Below are 19745 nucleotides of genomic sequence, written 5' to 3' on the forward strand. Positions count from 1 at the left end.
GATGAGTTGGGCTTTGCTTTCCTAGGGGGGGAAAAAAAAAAAAAAAAAAAAAAAGTTTTTTTTTTTCTTAAAGAGGTTTGGCTTGGTGGTGGGGGTTGTTTTTGGGTGGTTTTTTTTTTGTTTTTTGGGTTTTTTTTCCTTTTTTTGGCAAGGAAAATTCCGTTGACCGTTGCAATAAACGAGCAGCCCGTCCGTGCTGGCTTGCGCTCACCGCGCTCCTTTACCGTGGAACAAATGAGCTCCGCGGGGTCCTACCGCCCGCCGCCGCGCAGGCAGCGCCGAGCACCGCGCAGGGATGGAGGGGGGCGGGGGGGGAGGCTTAGGAGTCTCTCCCCCCCCTCCTCTGCCAAGGTTTCCCCCATTTTTTGCTGCACACGCAGCCCTGGCTGCTGCCTCTGGAAAGTCATCTGCGTACGTTAGAGCTTGGGGAGTATTTATTGGTTTCATAATTATTTCGGAGTTGTTTCTGGTGCCTCCGACTTATTTTATATTGTTGGGTAGGTTTTTTTTTTTAAGAAAAAAATAAAAAAAAAACACAACACACCCACAGAGTTGCCAGATGCATTTTTTAAAATCTTCCTCATTCAAATTATTATTACTGACTGTCTGGGAGAATAACCAAATACAGATCATCTATTCCTTAACCTACCACTGAAATACATACAATGCCTACATGTTGCACAGAATGCTGCAGAGCAGTAGAAAGAAAGAACCTGATCCTGTAGATCCTCATGGACTTATATCATGCGGTTTTATTTTTAATTTATTAAGATTCTTCCCAAATTTCACCATTTGGATATCGACACTTAATTCTGCAAACTGGCCCCATGTTCTTTGTGCATGAAACAGTTGGCAAAACTGGCCTAATATGCATCCGCACGCCAGCACACACAACAGCCATGCAATCCCACTTAAAAAATTGATTTTGGAACTATGGATTTGGGTCTGTTCTGGAGCAGAGGCTGGTAGCCAGTCACGGTGATCCCGACTACGCCTTTCCCCGGCTCGGAGGATAAATGAGCCAGCAGAAACTCAAGGGGTGCAAAATGCTGCAGTTCCCAAGCGGGAGCCCTGCACCGTGCCCGCTTCGTGCCGTTGACAGCGTCTCTGAACAGCCCGGCGGGACGCTCGCATCCCCAGGGTCACAGTGGTGATGTCAGGTCGTCTCAGCACAAATAAACCTGGAAAAGAGCTGGGATCGGGAAGCATATGCAGAAGGGCCTCTTATCGGCTGCTTCACAGCTAAAAAGTACATTTTCTCCCTTTACCCCTCCACCCAAAACTAGACCCATGGACTCAGCGCCGGTTGCTCTGAATTTCGAACACTCTCTACATTTTACCCCTCAAGTCTCACCTTGCAGCATGCGTTTTCTTCATCATGCCCCTTCCCAGGAAATCTCATATCCTTGCGAGCAGTTGGGGATTATCCTGTGTATAGCTTTAAATACCCAAATGCTAATTTCTCCCTGCTCAACCATTATCAAGTACATTTTAACAGCTATAGTCAGCAACATTTCATCCCTTAAAATGTAAACTAATGAACTCTATCGACTATCTCATTAAGGACATACGTGCTTCACACAGCACATTGGTTAAAAACGTTAAAATTAAAACAGAAGACTCGTTTGTGGAAGGCCACCGTAAAAGCCATGTAGACATCTTTGTTCTTTGAAAGTATTTTCCCCATTAAAAAATTCAGTCAAAGGGAACTAAAGACTTCTAAATAGAGTTTTGGTAATCCTATACGGCTTTTCACATAAATGGTAGTATTTTTATTTTGAGTAACAATATTTGCTAACAGAGAATGTGGAGCCAATTATATCTTGGTCATTCACTAGCATGAATGAACTAGATATTATCAGAGTTCCTCCTCCTCCCCCCCAACTTAACCAGAAAATAACACTTGCATTTAACCACACTAATTTTATGGACTTGAAGTTGATAAATTGATAGTTTATCACAAAAGAGCCCCAAATATTTTATTAACAGTATCCACGTAGGAATGTTACTGAATTAGTTACCTTTGGCTACAACAACAGTGCAATTTCACAGCAGTTTCAAAACTCTTTTGGAAAAAAAACCTCAAGGAAAAGGGAAAATAATCTGAAGTGCCCCTGCTTCACTACTATATGCATAAGAGAGGCCAAACCTTGACTTTTAATTTCTCATGTCAAACCACCTCCCACAATTAGTTTTACGAGGCTTGCTTTATCCACTTCAGAAGAACAAGGCTGAATTTCCCTGCAGGAAATGAAAATTGCATCCAGGTTGTGTGGCTGCTTCAAAGGGGGCCACAATCCCGATTCTCCAGGTTATTCCCGCGGGCGATGGCTCTCCATCCACCCTTCCCAGCTTTGTTCTTTAGCTCTGCCAGGGGGGAGAGGAAAGGGGGGGTAGAGGGTGTTGCGTTGAGGGGTCTCACTGCTTCTGGGGTTTTCTTCACCTTTGCATCTGTTGCTACTGCTTCTTTATTCCCCCCCCAATTTTCATCCTCCATACTCTATGTATTTAGTTTTTCTTTACTTCAACTACAAGTAGCTTTTCTTTCCAAAGCATGCACTCCACTCTACACTAGTTTAGGGCTACCCTGCGATAGAAATAGCACATGAACAGCTAAATGGTCTTTTTGCTCTTAATTTTTATCTCCTCGGGAAAGGGAAACCTAACACTTTGCTGTTTCTTCTCTATTACTATAGAGAGAGGGTGGCACATGCTGGTAGCTTGGTTTGCACTTGGCTTTAAGCCTCAGTCTCTGCAGGGAAAGCGAGCCAACCACTAGCTACAAACTGAAGAGCACAGATCCCACTGCTGTAGCATCTCTGTACTTTGAAATGCGCGGATGAAATATCTCACCCCGCGGCTCTGGGTCACCTGTGGCTGGAGGAAAGCTGAAGGAATGAAGTGACAAGGATCTCTGAGATCCTATCAGGACCCCTCTTCGGGCACGTCTTTCAACTGCATCACCCCCACTTCCCCGCGAAGTGGTTTGGAAACATTTAACATGCCTCTTTCAGCAGGACACTGAGAATTGATAATGCTTACAGGGTGCTCAGGAATGTGTCCTGCATTAATCGTTACCTCTCGTCATTCACAAAGCGGGGCTACAGCTACGCATCCTTTTGTCTCCAACTCTTATACCTGCCTCTGACTTGTGTCACTGTGTCACTTTAATAGGTCAAGTTGAAGTAGCTTAACATTCAGTTTGCAGTTACATATGAAAATAATTTGATGGAAAGAGCACTCGTGATTTTTAACAGTTAATATTTGACTGTATGACAATACAGGCAGTTGGCTTGGACTCTAGTTAATCAAATTACTAATTCATGCAGGAGCTTTAGTTCACATGGCACTGAAAAGGTCAATTCAGAAGAGAATGATAAGGAAGAGAGCAGTGTGGAATAACTTACCCTGAAACAAGCTTGACATATGGGTTAGTACAGACACCAGAAAGGAGGACGATGTGCTGAGGGAAACATCAACTTCCATTAGTTTCCCCTTGGTTAAAGAAGGAGTTTTGAGAAGGAATTAGTGACTGATGGAGACAATATGGGGGAAAAAAAAAAAAAGAAAAGAAAAAGAGGAGTAGAGAGAACATATATTAAGCTTACAACCTCCAGACTATGATCCTGTATGCTTTTGTGACATTAGATGGAAGGCACTGTAACAAACTGTATGGCACTTGTGAGATGAATCAGGGTATGCTATAGGGTATGGAGTATAAGAAAAGGAAAAGAGGAAAAGCTGTGTCTGCTACCCTTCTTTGCTAGAGCAGGAATTGCATCCCTGTGTTACAGCCTGAGTTAAATGAAGAGAGGATAAACCGCCTCAGATAGCTGAACAATTTCAAGATAAGAGGTTCTGGTGGGGAGAAAGCACCTCTGTAACACTGCTCTCACATCTTCCCAGATCAGCCGTGATCTCCTTTTGGATATCCAGGGAACCTCACTGTAATCACAGCATCGAGTGTTATCCAGAAATCCAAGTCCTTTTATTCCCATATGTGCCAAAATGCATGAAGACTTGTCTGGGCTTAGCTACAGGGATCTCCACTTTTGGGGCCTCCAGGCTGAAGTTTTTGCTTCTTAGAGTAAACAAAACAAAACAAAAAAGCTTTTCCCTTTGAAATCTGTGTGTCCCCTAGTCAGCTGCTGAGACTTTGTGTCTCCAGTCCTCCCTCACTTCATTAACTCTCTGCAAAATCAAGATCCTGCTGAACTGTGACTGCAGTGGCAGATTACAGTCCTCTATAATTAACAGGCATAGATATAGCATAATACAGCGTGACCTTTAGCCACAGAGCTTTGCTATAGACCTCTGTCACAACACTCAGACATAAAATAGCATGCTCCCGAGAATAGCATCCATCAGCTCTGCACACTGAAGTAAAATACTGGCTGTAAATATTGTTTACTGCACATACTTGAGAGAAGTTGCATTCTGTAGATTTCCTAGTCTACGAGGGCAAGTTCCCATCCTCCGTATCTTTAATGAGCGTACGCTCCAGCACACCGTGCCGAGCCGGCCGGCATGCTGTCCTGAGCGGCACAGCGAGTCCAAACCAAGTCGTTAAGCCCATAAAATGCAATGCAAGGTCAGCAATCTTACCTTTCTGTTACCAATAAATATAGTCCTACCTTCCCCTCTACTCCCCTTGCAGCTCCCTGCTTTGGTTATGACCTTTTTCTCTTCCTGTCCTAAAGGTACCATAATATCGAATTCATCCGACATTTCTGTCCCAAAGTTTGAATTAGGCAGTGCAGCTGGAGCCGTAAGCAGAAGGCAAACCAGCCAGCGCCGTGCTTCAGCCAGACCTCGTGTCTCCTCTCCGCCGGCCACGAAGCCGTGGTCTGCCCAGTTGTCCAAGTCGATGGATTCCTAGTGCCCAGCTGGTGCCCCATGAGTTTCAACTGAGCTCAGTTTAATTAGGGCGATAGACTTCTCCTGACTTTGGGAACCAAGGATTTACATAGTTTCTCTCCCTTGCTGCACACATGCAAGGGACACGCTTATAAAGTTGGGTTTTTGTTGAGCGGAGACTGTTTCTTTCCGAGACCTATCTGTGAGCTATTTGAAGTAACATGGTCCTTTGTACTGGTAGAGAACCTTGAACTGCTACAGCTGATTGACAGGATATAATACTGAATTAATTTTATCATGGAATGCAGAACTCCCAAATTGAAATGTTTCTGGATACCTTTTTTTTGATACAGAAGAAACTAAACCAACCCCTACCTTGTTTGAATGATAAAGCGCTATTATATTCAAAGAGACGTAAAATTGACCCAGTCATCCTGAAGTTATTTATACATTTAATAAATGAGATGCAGTATTTTTGCTCTATCTCAGGGATGAACTGTAATCTGAGGGAACAAGCCCCTTCCATTAAACCGTGTTCGGAGATCACAGCTTGCTAGCATCTTTTCTACCTGGAGGAAGGATAGCAGGGCTGGTGGCGAGTGGTACATGCTCATCACATTCCTCTCCCCCTGCCTGCTCTGCCCAGTTCGTCCTACCCCTCCACTGCAACATCATTTTGGAAAACAGCTCCTTTCCTCTAACAAAGCAGGGGAGTAAGCTCTGCTTTAATGCTGATTAAGCTCTATATACTACTTTATAGGGAAACGACACAGAGACTGTTGCAGGCTGCTGTAACAGGGCCAAGGGTGAAAAAGCCAGGAGGAGCTCAAGCAAGAGCAAACAAAGAAACCCACCGCTCCAAGGATACAGGACCTTAACAACAACAACAGCAACCCCCTAAATTCTTCAGCAGTTAAAACACAAAAACCCAAACCTCACACGGTCCCTGGTTACATTCTTTTCCTGTAGCATAAACCCTCGGTCATGCAAACACAGAGCTCTCCATGAGCACAGCCACCACCAGCAGCTGAACCTCCTTTGGGGCACCCTCCCCACCTTGGGGCACCCTCCCTGCTGGTGGGAACCCCCCCATGGCCCCCAGCACCCTGACCCAACAGCCTTAAGACCCCGGGTGGGATGTAGGGCTCAGCTCCTGGCTTCACCCCACACCGAAGCAGCCATTGACATCTTCTTCTTCTTCCAGCCTTTCTCCAGGAAGAGAAAAAAAAAACCAAACACACTAGCTAAGCTTTCTTCTGGTTTAGTAATGCATGGGCAAATACTTATCTTTGTAAATAATAAATAAATAAATAAACGATCTTCTTCAGCATGTCTGTGCAGCCCTAAAACTCCGCTTTTCGTCTTGGTGTTGCCATTTTCTTACTCAAACCTATTGCGGTAACTGATGAGCCCCGCTCTCCCTTGCAGTGCCCAGCAAGGACCCGTGGCAAGCCAGCTTGGGTAATGCTACCAGACAGGGATTAATATTCTGTAAAAGAAAATTAAAAAAATGGTTGCACTCTCTTCCCATTTGGTGCTCTGTTGTTGATCAACCCTTATTTACTGCAGCGAGAAGGAATTCTGCCACGTAGGAAGAAGCACCAAGGTTTTCCTGCCCAACAGCCTGCTACAGAAAAATCCTGAAAGTGTCCAAACCAGAGTAATTTGGGCTGATGGTCTGGACATCCTGTATCCTCTCCCTGAGGACTTGGATAGCTCCTTATTTTTCAGACCACCTGAACAGATCCTTATTTTTCCATGGCGGAAGAAACGTCATTTTAAGCTTTGCTACTAATTTCAATACTCATTCTGAGAAGTGATGATTCTCCAGCAGGATCCTTATATTGGACAAGACATTTCTGAGAGCATGGCAGGAAGGTGTCCTGTGCTAAAATCCCTTTAAATATGACAAATAATCCATTAAATATGGGGTTTTTAACTTCAGACCAGACACTGAGAATAAGCACTTTGATCTGTTGCTACAAATTTCACTGTCTCCCTGAAAACAAAAGAAAGAAAAAAACCCACAAGCTTTTACATGTCTCACAAGAGGACAGTATTCAACTCAGACTAAAAATTATGAAGTCATATATTTTTAACATTCCTGTCTAGCCCTCTGCAAACCACAAAACAATGCAACATCCATCATCATAAACGCTGGGACAGTAAATTAGGAGGACAGCATATTTTTGTTTTTAAAGAAAAATAAATATTCTTAATGGGAAACTTGAGAGAAATCATTAAAAAGTACTGTGGTATACATCATGGGAGAATGAAATCAATTAGGTCTTAATCTCGTATTATTTATGAAAGGAAGGGTGAAACAGAGCTTTAAAAGAAGCATTTATAGGCATTTTCTGATTGTTAGATTCTGTTGCAAAATTTCATTTGCTTTGGGTCACAAACACAGCAAGTGAAACCTCTCAAAACCAAAACAGAAGTAAAATGTTGGTTTTGTAACATCAGCTAATAGTATTAGATAGAACAGTCAGCCCATAATTATATATCTTTCATGCAGTTTAACTCATGCCATTACATAATTAAATTTAGACCAATGAGCCCTCAAAGTTATATTTTTACATAATAACAAACACAAAAATTATATATGCGCTCCCAGTAGCATTACAAGTTAAGTATAGATTTGGCGACACTTTACAGTAAGTGGGTATTCATTACTAATTCCTCTGGTATTCATTGTAACAACATTAGTCACGAAGAACTAATGTGGATATAATATTTGAGCACTGGTTTATTTGTCTATAAATCAGCAGTCTAGAATACACTGGTAATGCCCTTTCCCTGACATCACTGCAGTGCTGTTGAAGACCACACCGCTGTCATTGGGGCATTCTTCAAAATACACCGTGTTATTGTCGCGGAGGGCAATGGGTTCAGCAGCCCTGGCTGGGCAGTCCTCAGGCGGCTGCGCCGTGCATCCAGTCCGTTATCTATGCGTGGAGAAGAGCATTGTCCTTTCCTCATCATTTCTTCCCTAAATCACGGCACGTGTCCGTCTCCAGCCTATTTCCCTGCCTCCTCCTGCAGTGACACAATTTCACAGGACAGCCCAGTTACAAAACCAGACTTCTGTCCTGAATATGTTTTTTTTTTAACTCCTTGGCCATAGTTATATATTACAATTCATTACAATGTTTGCTGAGGGACCTTTCTTTCAGACACCATCAGAAGATTAGTCCAAGTTCAGACTGGACACCATTCTCAAGACCACCCTTTGGTCCCAATCTTTATTGACTTTCCCCACATTACCCCAGAAGGGGATACAAGGTGCTCACTTATCTTAGGGAATGAAAAGTTCTAAAAAGCCCACAGAAACAGGAAATAAAAATGGAAGTCTCCCCATTCTTCAAGCACAGCTTCAAGAGCTGCAAAAGCATATTAAAGGGTGTATTAACAGATGGCCTGAGTGAGAAGGGGAAGCTAAAATGGTTTCAAAAGGGTCTTTGCCATTTTCTACTGGCAATTTCTCAAGCCAATTGCAGACCTGCAGTAACTCTAGAACCACGGAGCAGCTCCCATGTAATAGGCGCTTGCATAAGTATCTTTCTATAATCGTATATTAACTAAAGATTAGTCATTGTAAGATACTGTAGAAGATAAAAGTATTTAACACATGAAGTCTAAAAATGCATCACTGTGACCAATTAAAAAAAAAATAATCTGCAATTAGGGTCTCTTTTACATATTCCTATCTATGCAACACGAACCTCAAGCATTTCATTGCACTTTTCCTATTTACTAATTTTATGTAATTTTGTGTACCATGAGCACATTTGTGCAATTTCCTCTTTTTTTTTTAAAATCACTCTGCAGCTGGTAAGGAGATGATACACCTCATTATCTTATTCTGTGGGTCATCTAAAATGGATATTAAGTAATTCTGCCTCCTACAGCTTTGGTACGGAGCCAAGGAGAACTAGGAAAATAAGATGCCTGACTTAAAAAAGAGGATGCTTCTTATTTTCAACATAGAAATGTGTTTTCACATGACATGCTTCTTTCAACAGTTTTGCCACAGCTAAACAGAGATTCAAGAGAGAAAATCATGACCTCCCAAAACTCCTCCAGGTAGTTCAGCTGGGAGACAAGTTTCGCTTCCAGAGCCCAACACGCTGCCTTTATCAATAGGCAGACTAGCACCACTCAACGAGCAACACAGCCTCCTCCCTCCGAACAAGGATTTTGGGCAAGGATTTTTGTGATTGTGATATCAGTAGACACACATTTAAATCAAAGCTTAATAAATATTTCCATCTGCGCATTAAGCGTCTCTACCTACAGTATATATGAAAGATTTTCTGTATCTTCTTTTATCCTAATCCATTTTTATGCTCAGGTGTCTTTGCATTTTAGTTGGTGCCACTGCTTTCTAATCACCTCTTATTCAGAAGACGGCAAACTGGGAATGGTCTCAGCTGGGGTGGGGTCTTCTCGAGCCCCCAGTGCCTCGTGCTGACCTGTGGCCGTGCCAGCGGGGGAGCACAGTGAGGGCATCTCACAGGCATCCAGCCGGCCGTAACCCAGCTCAGCGAGAAGCATACCGAGTAATAAACTACACAGGCTTAAGTCATAGTGCTTGATGAAACATGACCCTGTGGAACAACCCTGTGGACTGATCTACTCCATCAGTGAACAAGTGGCCAGTCAATGCTCCTGGAAAGATAATTACCCACCCATCAAAGCACACAGGCATTTTTGTCCCTGAAGTCAAAGGGGCAAAATTCTCTACAGACGAGGCAAGCTGGGGTATTTTTAGCCGTGGAGCTCTTACTGCGATGCCTGTATCGGGGAATGGTTTCCTCTGGAGAGAGCTGCCAGAAACTTTATCCCTGCTTTTCTGTGTTGTTTTCCTTGTAAATCAGCTCTCTCACAGAAAACATTACACTAACATGACCAATCCCAGATACTCAACAACAAAACTCCTAAAAAGTCTTACCCAGACAGTCTCCCCATCTATCTGACCAGCTGAGTAAACTCGAAGAAGTAACTAATGACTTGCGTACACATACACAGGAAAGTATTTGGGTTTAAAATAAATCCCCAGAATACCGTAACCCTCAGTGCGTTACGTTGCAATGACTTTCAACCCTTAATGAGGTATTTCTGTCAGATGAAATTAATGATGCCAGCAAGCAAACAAACACCATGTCTTGCACACCTAAAACACTGTGCATTCCCCGTGTGGGCTCCATTTTGAATAATGCAAAATGTCAACCCTAATGAGAGGCTTTTTGTTTCAGAAGGAGAATGCCAAGTCAACGTGTTGGCAAGCCTACGCAGGCTCCGTGCCTTAACGCCCCAAAACCATCTCAACATGTCACCCCAACCAACATTTGTTACTAAATACTGTTCTGCGGGCACATACAAATCAGCAGCGGGAAAAGAGATGACCCAACGAGGGAGATGGGGAATGAACGGCAATGCCTATTACCAGAAGTGTTAATCCTTGTGGAGTTGTACCAGCAGGAAAATGTGTCCCTCCTGAAGACACGGGGCACGGACTGACAGCCAGAGAACCCGAACTCGAACAGCATCCAACAAGAAGGAAAATTCCAGTATTTGACAAGTGTGGGTGATCTCTAATTTAGGCTGGGGAGTTTTCGGTGTCAAATACTATCCGATGGCAAATGTGCTCTTTACTTTAAAACGCCTGCAAGTCCAAAGTGAAATTACGCCAATTTTTTTCCTAACTCTAAACTTCATTAAGTTGATGCCTGCTTGTATAGGACTAAGCCTGCACGGCTCATGTTTTTCTGAAGTAACATTTTCCTGTACAGTCTATTTTCTATTACAATGACTGGATTGTAGAGCTGAAATGAATGTCAGAATTGTTTGCTGGATACATTACCAGATACCTTCTTTTCTGAGGCCCAGAAAAAGAAATTAGGTTTGCAACAGAGATCATTTTTGGTTTTCTGAAGCAAAGGTTTCATATCATATAAAACATTCCCAGACAGTGATTTGCATTATGCATTTTGCTCATTAGGTATACTCCCAAGCTTATGTATACAAGAGAATTTCCACCTCAAATTGCCACATATTTTTCCTGCAGATTTTGAAAATTACATTTAGAGAAAATAAAAGCATTTGGAAATAACCCTTCTACAAACCCAAAAGAATTTGTGAACCAGGCACCGGCTCTAAGTCTGTGAGAAGGTGGAGTTCCTCATGAGCCAGGGGCGGTGAAGATGCAGCAGGCCAGCGTGGTACCCTGCCTCCGAGGATGGCCAGCAGAAACGAGAGGAAACCAGATCAGTTGAGACGTGTCCTGCCCCGGTCAGTGTGCCCATGGGGGTGCCGAGGGGCAGAAACTAGGCTGAACCGTGTCACACCAAGCCCGTGCCATTCATCCCAGTTGCTCGTGCGGTTCATTTCCTCAAGAGGACTTAAGTGCCGTGATTTCTAAGGAGGATCAGCTCCTCTGTTTGATATTCCCAGCTATATGGTGAGAAGCATGTCAAATATGTATATATATTTACCTGCATTTACAGATGCATATAAAATTGTATGGGCGTGGAGGAGGCATATATTATGGCAGTTAGATTAAGCCATCTCCCTTCAGTTCCCAGGCATCCTGCAGGACAAATATCTGATTTCCATGTAAAATACTCTTTCACTCTCAGCGAGGAAGACTCCGGCTCTTCCACTCTGCCAGAGAAGAAGTGGGAAAAGTTTTGGGGCTCTCTTCTCCTGGTGGCACTAGGTGCCAGTCCCACACCAGGGGACATCCCAGCCCCAGGCTGTGGGTATCTTGCTGTGTGCTCCATGGATACTGAATACCAAATGTCTTGTCTCCATACCAAAATGTCTTGCCGTGGCTCTAGGGTAAGACTACAAGCAGGCTTAAATGTGTACAGTAAAGCAGGCTTAAAAGTATATAGTATTTCTCTATGGATGTGTGCAGGAAATAATGCTCCTGAAGGGTACAAGGTTGATGAACCAAAGCTGCATTTCTCTGAAGTCAAGAAACTAGGGACTAAGGAACCAGCGGGGAAAAATGCTAGGTTCCTACTGAACTCAAAGGGGATTTTGGCACTGACTTCTATAGGAAATGTCTCTAGTAGTTGTAGTGAGCTATAACTGGACGAAAGCTTGAAAGATATTCCTTCAGATTCAGTCTAGGAGACTGTGTGTGGGGGGGTGTTTATGGCTATAATTTATCACTCTGTGGTGGAGACCCAGAAGTCCACCAGAGAGAGAAAGGCCCTCCTGTTTAAGGCAAGCCACATGTTTTTCCTGGAGAGCAGCAAGAGGGATCGATGAACCCACAGGAGAGCAGATCTACCACGCAGCTGAGCTGCGAAGCTTGGAGGATGCTCCTTCTTGCAGCCCGTTTTACAAATTCTACTTGGAGCCATTTGTGGTCCAGCCCCGACTTCGGTTTCCAGTACAGCTTTACTTGCTTGGTTAAAAAGACTTTTCTGGGGGAAGAACCCTGGCGGTTTCTTCCTTACAGCCAGCATTACCTTACCTTACATGTCCTCTCAAAATGCATTGAACTAATTGACGAGTTTTTAAAGATACCTATCTGGAATGCAATATATTTGTTCAACAAATCGCTATCTTGTCTGCGAGCAGAAGTTAACATCATTAATCCTACTTTACAAACTGGGAAGCTGAAACACAAAGAGGCAAAGTAATCTAGCAGAGACAGCCAGAGTACAAAATATAACTGGGTTCCCTGTGTCCAGCACAGGTCACACAGCTGGAGGCTATCGCAGTGGCCAAAGCCCAACTAACAAACATCCCTCTTCCAAAAAACCTGACCTTACATCGCAGGCTGGATTAGAAAAATAAAGCATAGATATCAAAGGCCAAATTCCAGCCTCGTTCAAACACACTCAACTGAGTGTTCATGCAACAGAGGTTAACACTTGCAGTGATTTTTATGGGCAATATTTTTTACCATAGGATTTGTGGCATACAAAGGCATGACTTCTCAAGCAGTTTCAATAATTGTGTTATATTTAACAGTACCAAATAAAAACATAGCAGTTGGATCAATATTATATTCATATTTTATTCCATAAATAAACTTCATTGGTTTGTAAGCTGGTTGTTTTTACTTCCAAAATGTACAAATAAAGATTTAAATATTTTTTGGAGGAAACACTACAGATGGTTTTAGTTCTGCAGTTTTGATGCAAACATACTTCTTGGCACCACTTCTTAATATGCCATTTCTATAAATACTTAATGCTCACAGAATTGGGTAAAATATATATTACAATGAAAAACACAAAAAACAGTGTTATAATCAGATTTTTAAATATTGCTCTTGAACAGGTAAGCTTGCTATGCGGATTCACTATATAAACAGGAATAGAGTTCTTCAGAGAGCTAAAATATTGGTCCCTTTTGGTATGTTAAGTATTAATGTGAAACTGCTGCTGCTATGATTATGTGGTCATGCTATTTCAGCTAGTTTCTAAACATAACAAATAATGATATTCATTTTTCTTTACTTCAAGGATTTAACTCACAGGAAATCAATTAATAGAATACTTCAGAGAAATAAGTTTTCCAGATCTTATAAACCCAGTCCTATTGCTACAGAGACAAATACTTTTTAAAAGATTAAGATAAATAATACCACCTTATTTCAGTATTTGCATTAAAAATTCTTAAAATTATTTCCTCTGGGTAAACTGACCAAAAGGTGATGCTCTGAAACAGCTGTGTTCCCTTTCAGACTGTTTCCGATTACTTGAAAGTTGCCCTAAAATTTCAGTTGAAATATAAATGATCTTTCTTCATATAAAGAGCCAAAGATAAGAAAAATACCTCCCGGTAATTGAGATAACAGTGAATTTTATGGCTTATCTAGCAGTCAAAGGCATTCAAGATCCAATTAGGATGATGGGCAAGAGTATCCTTTGTCACTCTGTGTTTCTTTGAAGGAGCTGGTCCAGTAATTGCTAGGAAAAAAACAATGCAAAACAGCCTTAAGATACCGTTAAAATACATGAGGTGGCTCTAACTGTAGAAATCTTCAGTGATACTGTAGGTGAGATGGTATTAGCATTCTCAGACTTCAAATCTACTGGCTACGTTGCTCAAAAAAAAAAAAAAAAGGCACTGAAAGCTTTTCCAACTTGGACAGGAAGGGTGCAATTGCAGGAATAGAGCACTTAAGGAAGAACTGGTACTTGTGTGCAACGTGGAGTGGGATTATCTGGGAATGCCTCAGACCTGCACCTGGATTAACTGCGCTGATGCAGCTTTCTACCACAAGTAATGACTCATATTTAAAAAAACAAAAGTCGAGGGTGCTTATTCCAACACAAGGCTCAGCTGTTAATTCAAGTTTAAAGAAGTTCCTAACCCCAAGGACAAGACTGAAAAAATATCCTTTGCTCTCAGGTTTGCACATGATTAGCACCGGCTCCTCAGGCAGGTGCTGCCTCTGTGGACCCATTCCCAGGTAAAGAAGGGTTACAAAACTATACTTGGCATTCACGGTAAATCCGTACCTTTTTAAAGATCTCAACACGCATTCTGTTACTCTGGATGATGATCCGTTTCTGTTTTTCTTCTTGTTTCTTCTTTACTTCAGGTAAATTGTCATAAATCCTGGAATGAATTTAAAAAGTTAACTTCATGTGTCATCTCTGGGACTCAAATAATTTGTTTTTCCTATAGGAAATGTTTGCCTTCAATGCAATACTTGTCATTAATGGGCATCTCTAAGTACATGAATTAGATTTATGACATGGGAATTATAAATGATTACAATAATGTTTTTATATAAAATCTGACTTGTTGAAAAACACTCCTAATTTTGAACCAAAAAGTAAAGAAAGAGATGGGATCAGGTTATCTCAATGCAGCAGCATAATTCTGGTTTAGCTTCTAATGAGCTCAGGGGAGTTGGTTTCAATTTATAGCAACATAATTCAAACCAGAATCTGGCCTGTCCACTTTTTTGTATTTATGTCACAAAATTAATACCAAGCAATAATTTTCAGGTTTTTTTCTAAAATACAAGAAAACCATCATTATTAGACTGTAGACTGTTAATATTTTTTCACTGTCATTAGGAACTCTTTTTACCAAGGAGAACATAATATGTCCATTTTAAAAATAACGTGAGTTGCCCTCAAAACAGAGAATTCTGGTCTGATCTTTTACCATAGAAATCAATGATAAAATTCCCAGGGGTCTGAAAAGAAAGTCAGACCTTCCTTGGCAGCAGTCCTGGTTTTTTTGCCTGCATAAAAAGCCTGTTTAGTTCTGATTTTTCTTCATAATGTTTTGCAATACTGAGTTCTTGAAGCAGCCTGGTTTGGCTGGAGATTGTATTTTGGAGAAGAGAAATGGGACACATCTTGAGCACTCTTAAAACCAGGATGAATTCTGCATGGTAGCCATTTGCAGCTTTCCTTGTAAATGATGGCATGACATGCAATGTCCTTAAAGATCAGATACCACGTTCCTAATAGTTTGCTGTAATTCCCATACTATCTGCCATAACCAGGGTGGAAAAAAAAACCACCCAAAGTGACTGTACTGCTTACATTTTCGAATATCCAACATGAGGTATCTGTCAGGGACTTAGTTTGCACGCCATGGGTACCCCTTGATGTCTGAAACTGCTAGAAAAGAGGTGCTCAATGGGCAGGGATGCCCCAAATCTATCAAACTGGTACAGTGGAAGAAAACCATGAGCATTGCACAAACACGTGGTAAGCAGCGTGACAGACCAGCCCTCCAGCGTATGAAGACAACATGGAAATACAGTGCCTTAGGCGTGAGATGGCAGTGATTTGCAGTGAACTCTAAACCGAAATGATTTGTACCTTTTGGATCTCATATGCATCTCCTTCTCTGGAATGAATCTTTCCTTTGGTTTGAAGAGGTTATCTAGCAGAGGGAAAATAAAGTTAATATTGGAGGAATCTGCGTTTACTCAAATTTTAAATGTCACGTTCCATGTAGTCATGATACAATATTTCTGATTAATTTTTGATGACAAGGCTGGATCCAAATCTCCATATTTCAACAAAAAGACATTTAACATCTTCATCTGGAGCTGAATTGGTTTCTGAAGCTGCCCTACAGAAAGGGAAGGATGGAGAAGACCCATAGCAACCAGCTTCGTTGCAGAGTTCATTTATTTCAATGGATGTGACTTTTTTCATTGTCACATGCAGCTGTGTACACCCTTTATTCAGATCACGAGCCAGCGAAGATTACTGCTGTATCAAGTGACCCATTTTCCCGACATACTCATGCAAGCAATTGCACCCGTGCACACTGGTTGCATTCTCAGCTGATGCGTGTTGGGAACCTGGCCTGGTATGATCATTTCTGATTCAATTTACACCTGTTTTGCAGGGCTATGAATAATTATGCCAAGCATTAGGAGGAGGAAAATTATATTACTCTTTCCTGATCAAATATGAAGATATCTGCAATAATTCCAATCAGCATTTCCCTGGATATGGGAAAATAATTACCAATCTTAGCAGTCGGTGAGTCTCAGGAATAGGTAATTTTAACACCTTCCTTGCAAAAATGGCCTCTGAACGGGAAGGGATGGTGTTTGTACAAGGTGGGAAGCCAGTAAATCCGTAATCAGAACTGATTTTTGATGAAGGAGACTGTGCCTAACCACATTTATCAGGGAGATGAGGGAGCAGAGGACTGCTGCCTGCACAGCTACGTTATTTAGATTTGCACCAGGACGATGAAAGAAAAAGTGGGGAGACGGGGCATGGTCCCCTCTCCGTACGGCACAACACATCCAGAGGAGGGGAAGGAACATCCCTGCGGTGCACGAGCTGCTGCCCTGATGCACACAGGTGACGTGGATAGTTGTAACTTCAGCTTCCCAGTCCAGGTGTAGGGAAGAAATGGTTTTACGTTCTGGTCTCTGAACACAAGGATGACCAGAGCGTTGCCTATGCCCAGCCAGGTCTGGGCACTGAGGACAGGGGTATGGTGCCCTGCGTAGTCACACTAATCTGAATACCAAAGGTATTTGCCAGTATCGTTGCAGAAGATAAATGTATGTGCAAACTTTTAAGCCCTTCCATTTTCCAAGGAAGTTTAGAAGAGATAATATATATCACAGCAGGCACCACGCCGGCCTCTTTCTGCCATCTCACTGAAGAGACAAAATACAACAAAGGCAGAGAAGTAAATACAGAGAATAATTCGTTCCAGAACTGCCCAGTGCAGACACTGGCCCTGAACGGACCCAGCAACCACTGCCCAAAAAAAGACCCTTTCCCCACCAGCTTTGTTTCCCTGCTGTTTAAGACACCAAATGTTTCAGGGATATTTATGGGAGAGGTCTCAGCAACCAAACAGCCTCGAGCAGCTTACGGGGCTACACCTAGAGGCAAAGTCATACTCAGATTACCGAGTTTCTCAGGAAAACGCTGCATGTCCTTTAAGATCACTGTTGTACCTCGATGTAAAAACAAAAGGGAGCTTTGCAGCGGTTCCTGTTCTGAACTGGTACAGTTTTCAAAACACAGATCGAGAAAGGAAGGGAGGCTGAGAAGCCTCCTCTGCATGAGGACTAACTTTTCTCCACTCAGCGGTTGTCTACACTTATTCATGCTTATTAAATCTTCAGCACACACAAGCAACATGCTCAATTTGCTAGGAAAATATAATTTGCCTTTTATTTATTAGCGGTTTTATGTTCGTTTACATGGTGATTAACTTAAAAGGAATAAACACTTGGATGCTATTGCTGTCCAAATAACCCTGAAACTTAAGAGAGCAGATTGCCCGTGGCCTGAACAGTCCTGGCGAAAGATGAGGGTCCAGGGTCATTGATTTTCTGGGACCAGTGTGGATCCCAGCACACTCCAGAGCAGCCTCAGCACAGACCCTTGCTGCTGGAGGTTGCACACCTCATTCTGACAGCTCCTGATTGCAGGATGCATCCCTTCCCGCAAGGCATGTCCTCTAACCTGGAGAACAGCACTGTATCAGTCTGAAATCATGTAAAACCATCACTATGGGCTCTCTGCAGTGCTAAAACAAAAACAGGAGGCACTTCTTGCTGCACGGCAAATTCGGGCATCTTTTTTGTCTGTGTGCTAATACAGTCCTCAGTACGAGATCCCTGGTGCCACAACCAGTTCCTTGCGTGTTCCCACGTCCTTGGGCACAGAAAAGCAGCTGAGGGCACTGGAAATAACCCCCCAGCAGAGACCTGCACTACCTGCCCCAAGCCCTCACACGGTAAGTCGAGGCGGACCTCTCCCGAGGTGCGATACGGTCAGACAGCGTGACCGGCCAGCACAGCGCCTGGGTTTTATGGGATTTCCTATGTACTGCGAGTGACATCTGCTCAAATTTATGAGCTTTTATTCCAGGAATTCTCAGATGTAGGATTTCTGGAATAAAACTAATTGTTTTAGGGATCCCCCTGCCTTTCTCCTAAATAAAAGCTGTTAATGACACATCAACATTTCCAGACCCCCGTGCGTAGCCACCAGAACACGCGAGGGATGAAAAACCCAGCTGGGGACCTGCAGGCCTGCGACCTATCTTGTAAACAGCATGACAAGCTAATCTGTATTTTTTCTGAGACGCTAAGACAGGCTGGCCTCTGTGTTTGAGTCGGTGGGAAGAACAGCAGAGGTCGAGAGCTGTGCGGGTACCGGAGCGTATGGCTGTTCTTCCAGAATATTCCTCTCCTGATGGCACAAAAATGGTCTTGAAGGGCGTCAGACCCATCACTGCCCGTGATCCTGCCTGGAACTGGAATGTGGCTGTGCGGGTGGCTTTGAGGGAAGGATTAAAAAGAGACTCTGGGGAAAATCCTCCAAGAAAAAAAGAATCTACCTTGGTTATAAAAATACCCTTTGTGAAGCAGCTTGGAGTCAAAAGGTTAACACTTAGGGGTAAACATTGGTGTACTATCTCTCAGCTCACTCTCAGGTCACTATGTATAAGAAAAAAAAATCACATGCAAGCATCAAGCAGAAAGAAGGCTAATCCTTGATGGATTTTAGGATTAGAATTCAAAAATTAACTGAAAAATAAATAAAAACTGGTCTAAATGAGAAAATAAAAATCATACATGCATTTAAATTTTGTTAATATTCAATACTGACAAGAAGGTATATTTCAAAGTGGAGGAGCAGCACACATTCAGAGCTATAATAACCTGCCAAACACATCACGAAGACCTGAATTAACATTCTCCCCTACCAAGTGAAGATCAAAGTGGGGCATAAGGTGGACAATTCCCCAGGCTGATAGTCTTCCAAATTGCACTTATCAAAGTTCCTTATCAAATTTTATAGCCTTGTATTACTTTTGGAGAAAAGTATTCTGGAGTATAGAAAAGAAGGGACTTCAAAGCAGACATTCAGCATTTCCAGTGATGTGCCACAGTTACTTAGAAGAAGGTCTGGACAGATAGGCATGAAACACTTCATTGGTGTTTTATTCAAACCTTGTGAAACTACTGAGCTTCTGGTATTTATACCAGCACTGTGTGCAACAGTGGTCTGACATCTCCACAGTGGGAGAAAGAAGCCATTTCAGCAAGTTGTAAATGAAGGTAAATGGGTCATCACTGTAATATATTTTAGCTAATGCTAAACTGCACCTCAGGCAGGATGAGTAACTTTCCTGCTCGGGAAGTTAGTAAATGTTTAGACAGAGAACAGATAAAATGATTGTGTTGGAACCGTCCCCTGACTTACTATTTACCACTGAATCACTGAAACACTTAAAAAAGAAAAAGAGTGGTAAAATGTATCAAAGGCTAAACTCTGCCTGTCAGAATATACATACATTTTCCCCTAACATGAATGCAAATTCTCAAAGTTTGTTAGGAGCTCAAACGTGCCTTTGAGGATGTGTTTCTAGTCCCCGAAAAGCAAAGCACTGGTAGT

At 42.4% G+C, this 19745-nt stretch overlaps 1 protein-coding gene across 2 annotated transcripts in view; it reads right to left on the minus strand.

The window, feature by feature from the left end:
- Window positions 1-12875: 12875 nt before the first annotated feature.
- C11H10orf90 (chromosome 11 C10orf90 homolog) overlaps window positions 12876-19745 on the minus strand; it is a 65528-nt gene continuing 58658 nt past the window's right edge. For both annotated transcript variants that reach the window (XM_069797208.1, XM_069797207.1), the window contains exons 7-9: window positions 15675-15738; window positions 14349-14448; window positions 12876-13793 (exon numbers count right to left, since the gene is read on the minus strand). In XM_069797208.1, the coding sequence (XP_069653309.1) occupies window positions 13755-13793; window positions 14349-14448; window positions 15675-15738 (203 nt within the window). In that variant the 3' untranslated portion in view covers window positions 12876-13754. The remainder of the gene's footprint in view (window positions 13794-14348; window positions 14449-15674; window positions 15739-19745) is intronic.

Source organism: Haliaeetus albicilla, chromosome 11 (genome assembly GCF_947461875.1).
Source record: "Haliaeetus albicilla chromosome 11, bHalAlb1.1, whole genome shotgun sequence".
In the NCBI taxonomy this organism is placed as follows: Eukaryota; Metazoa; Chordata; class Aves; order Accipitriformes; family Accipitridae; genus Haliaeetus; species Haliaeetus albicilla.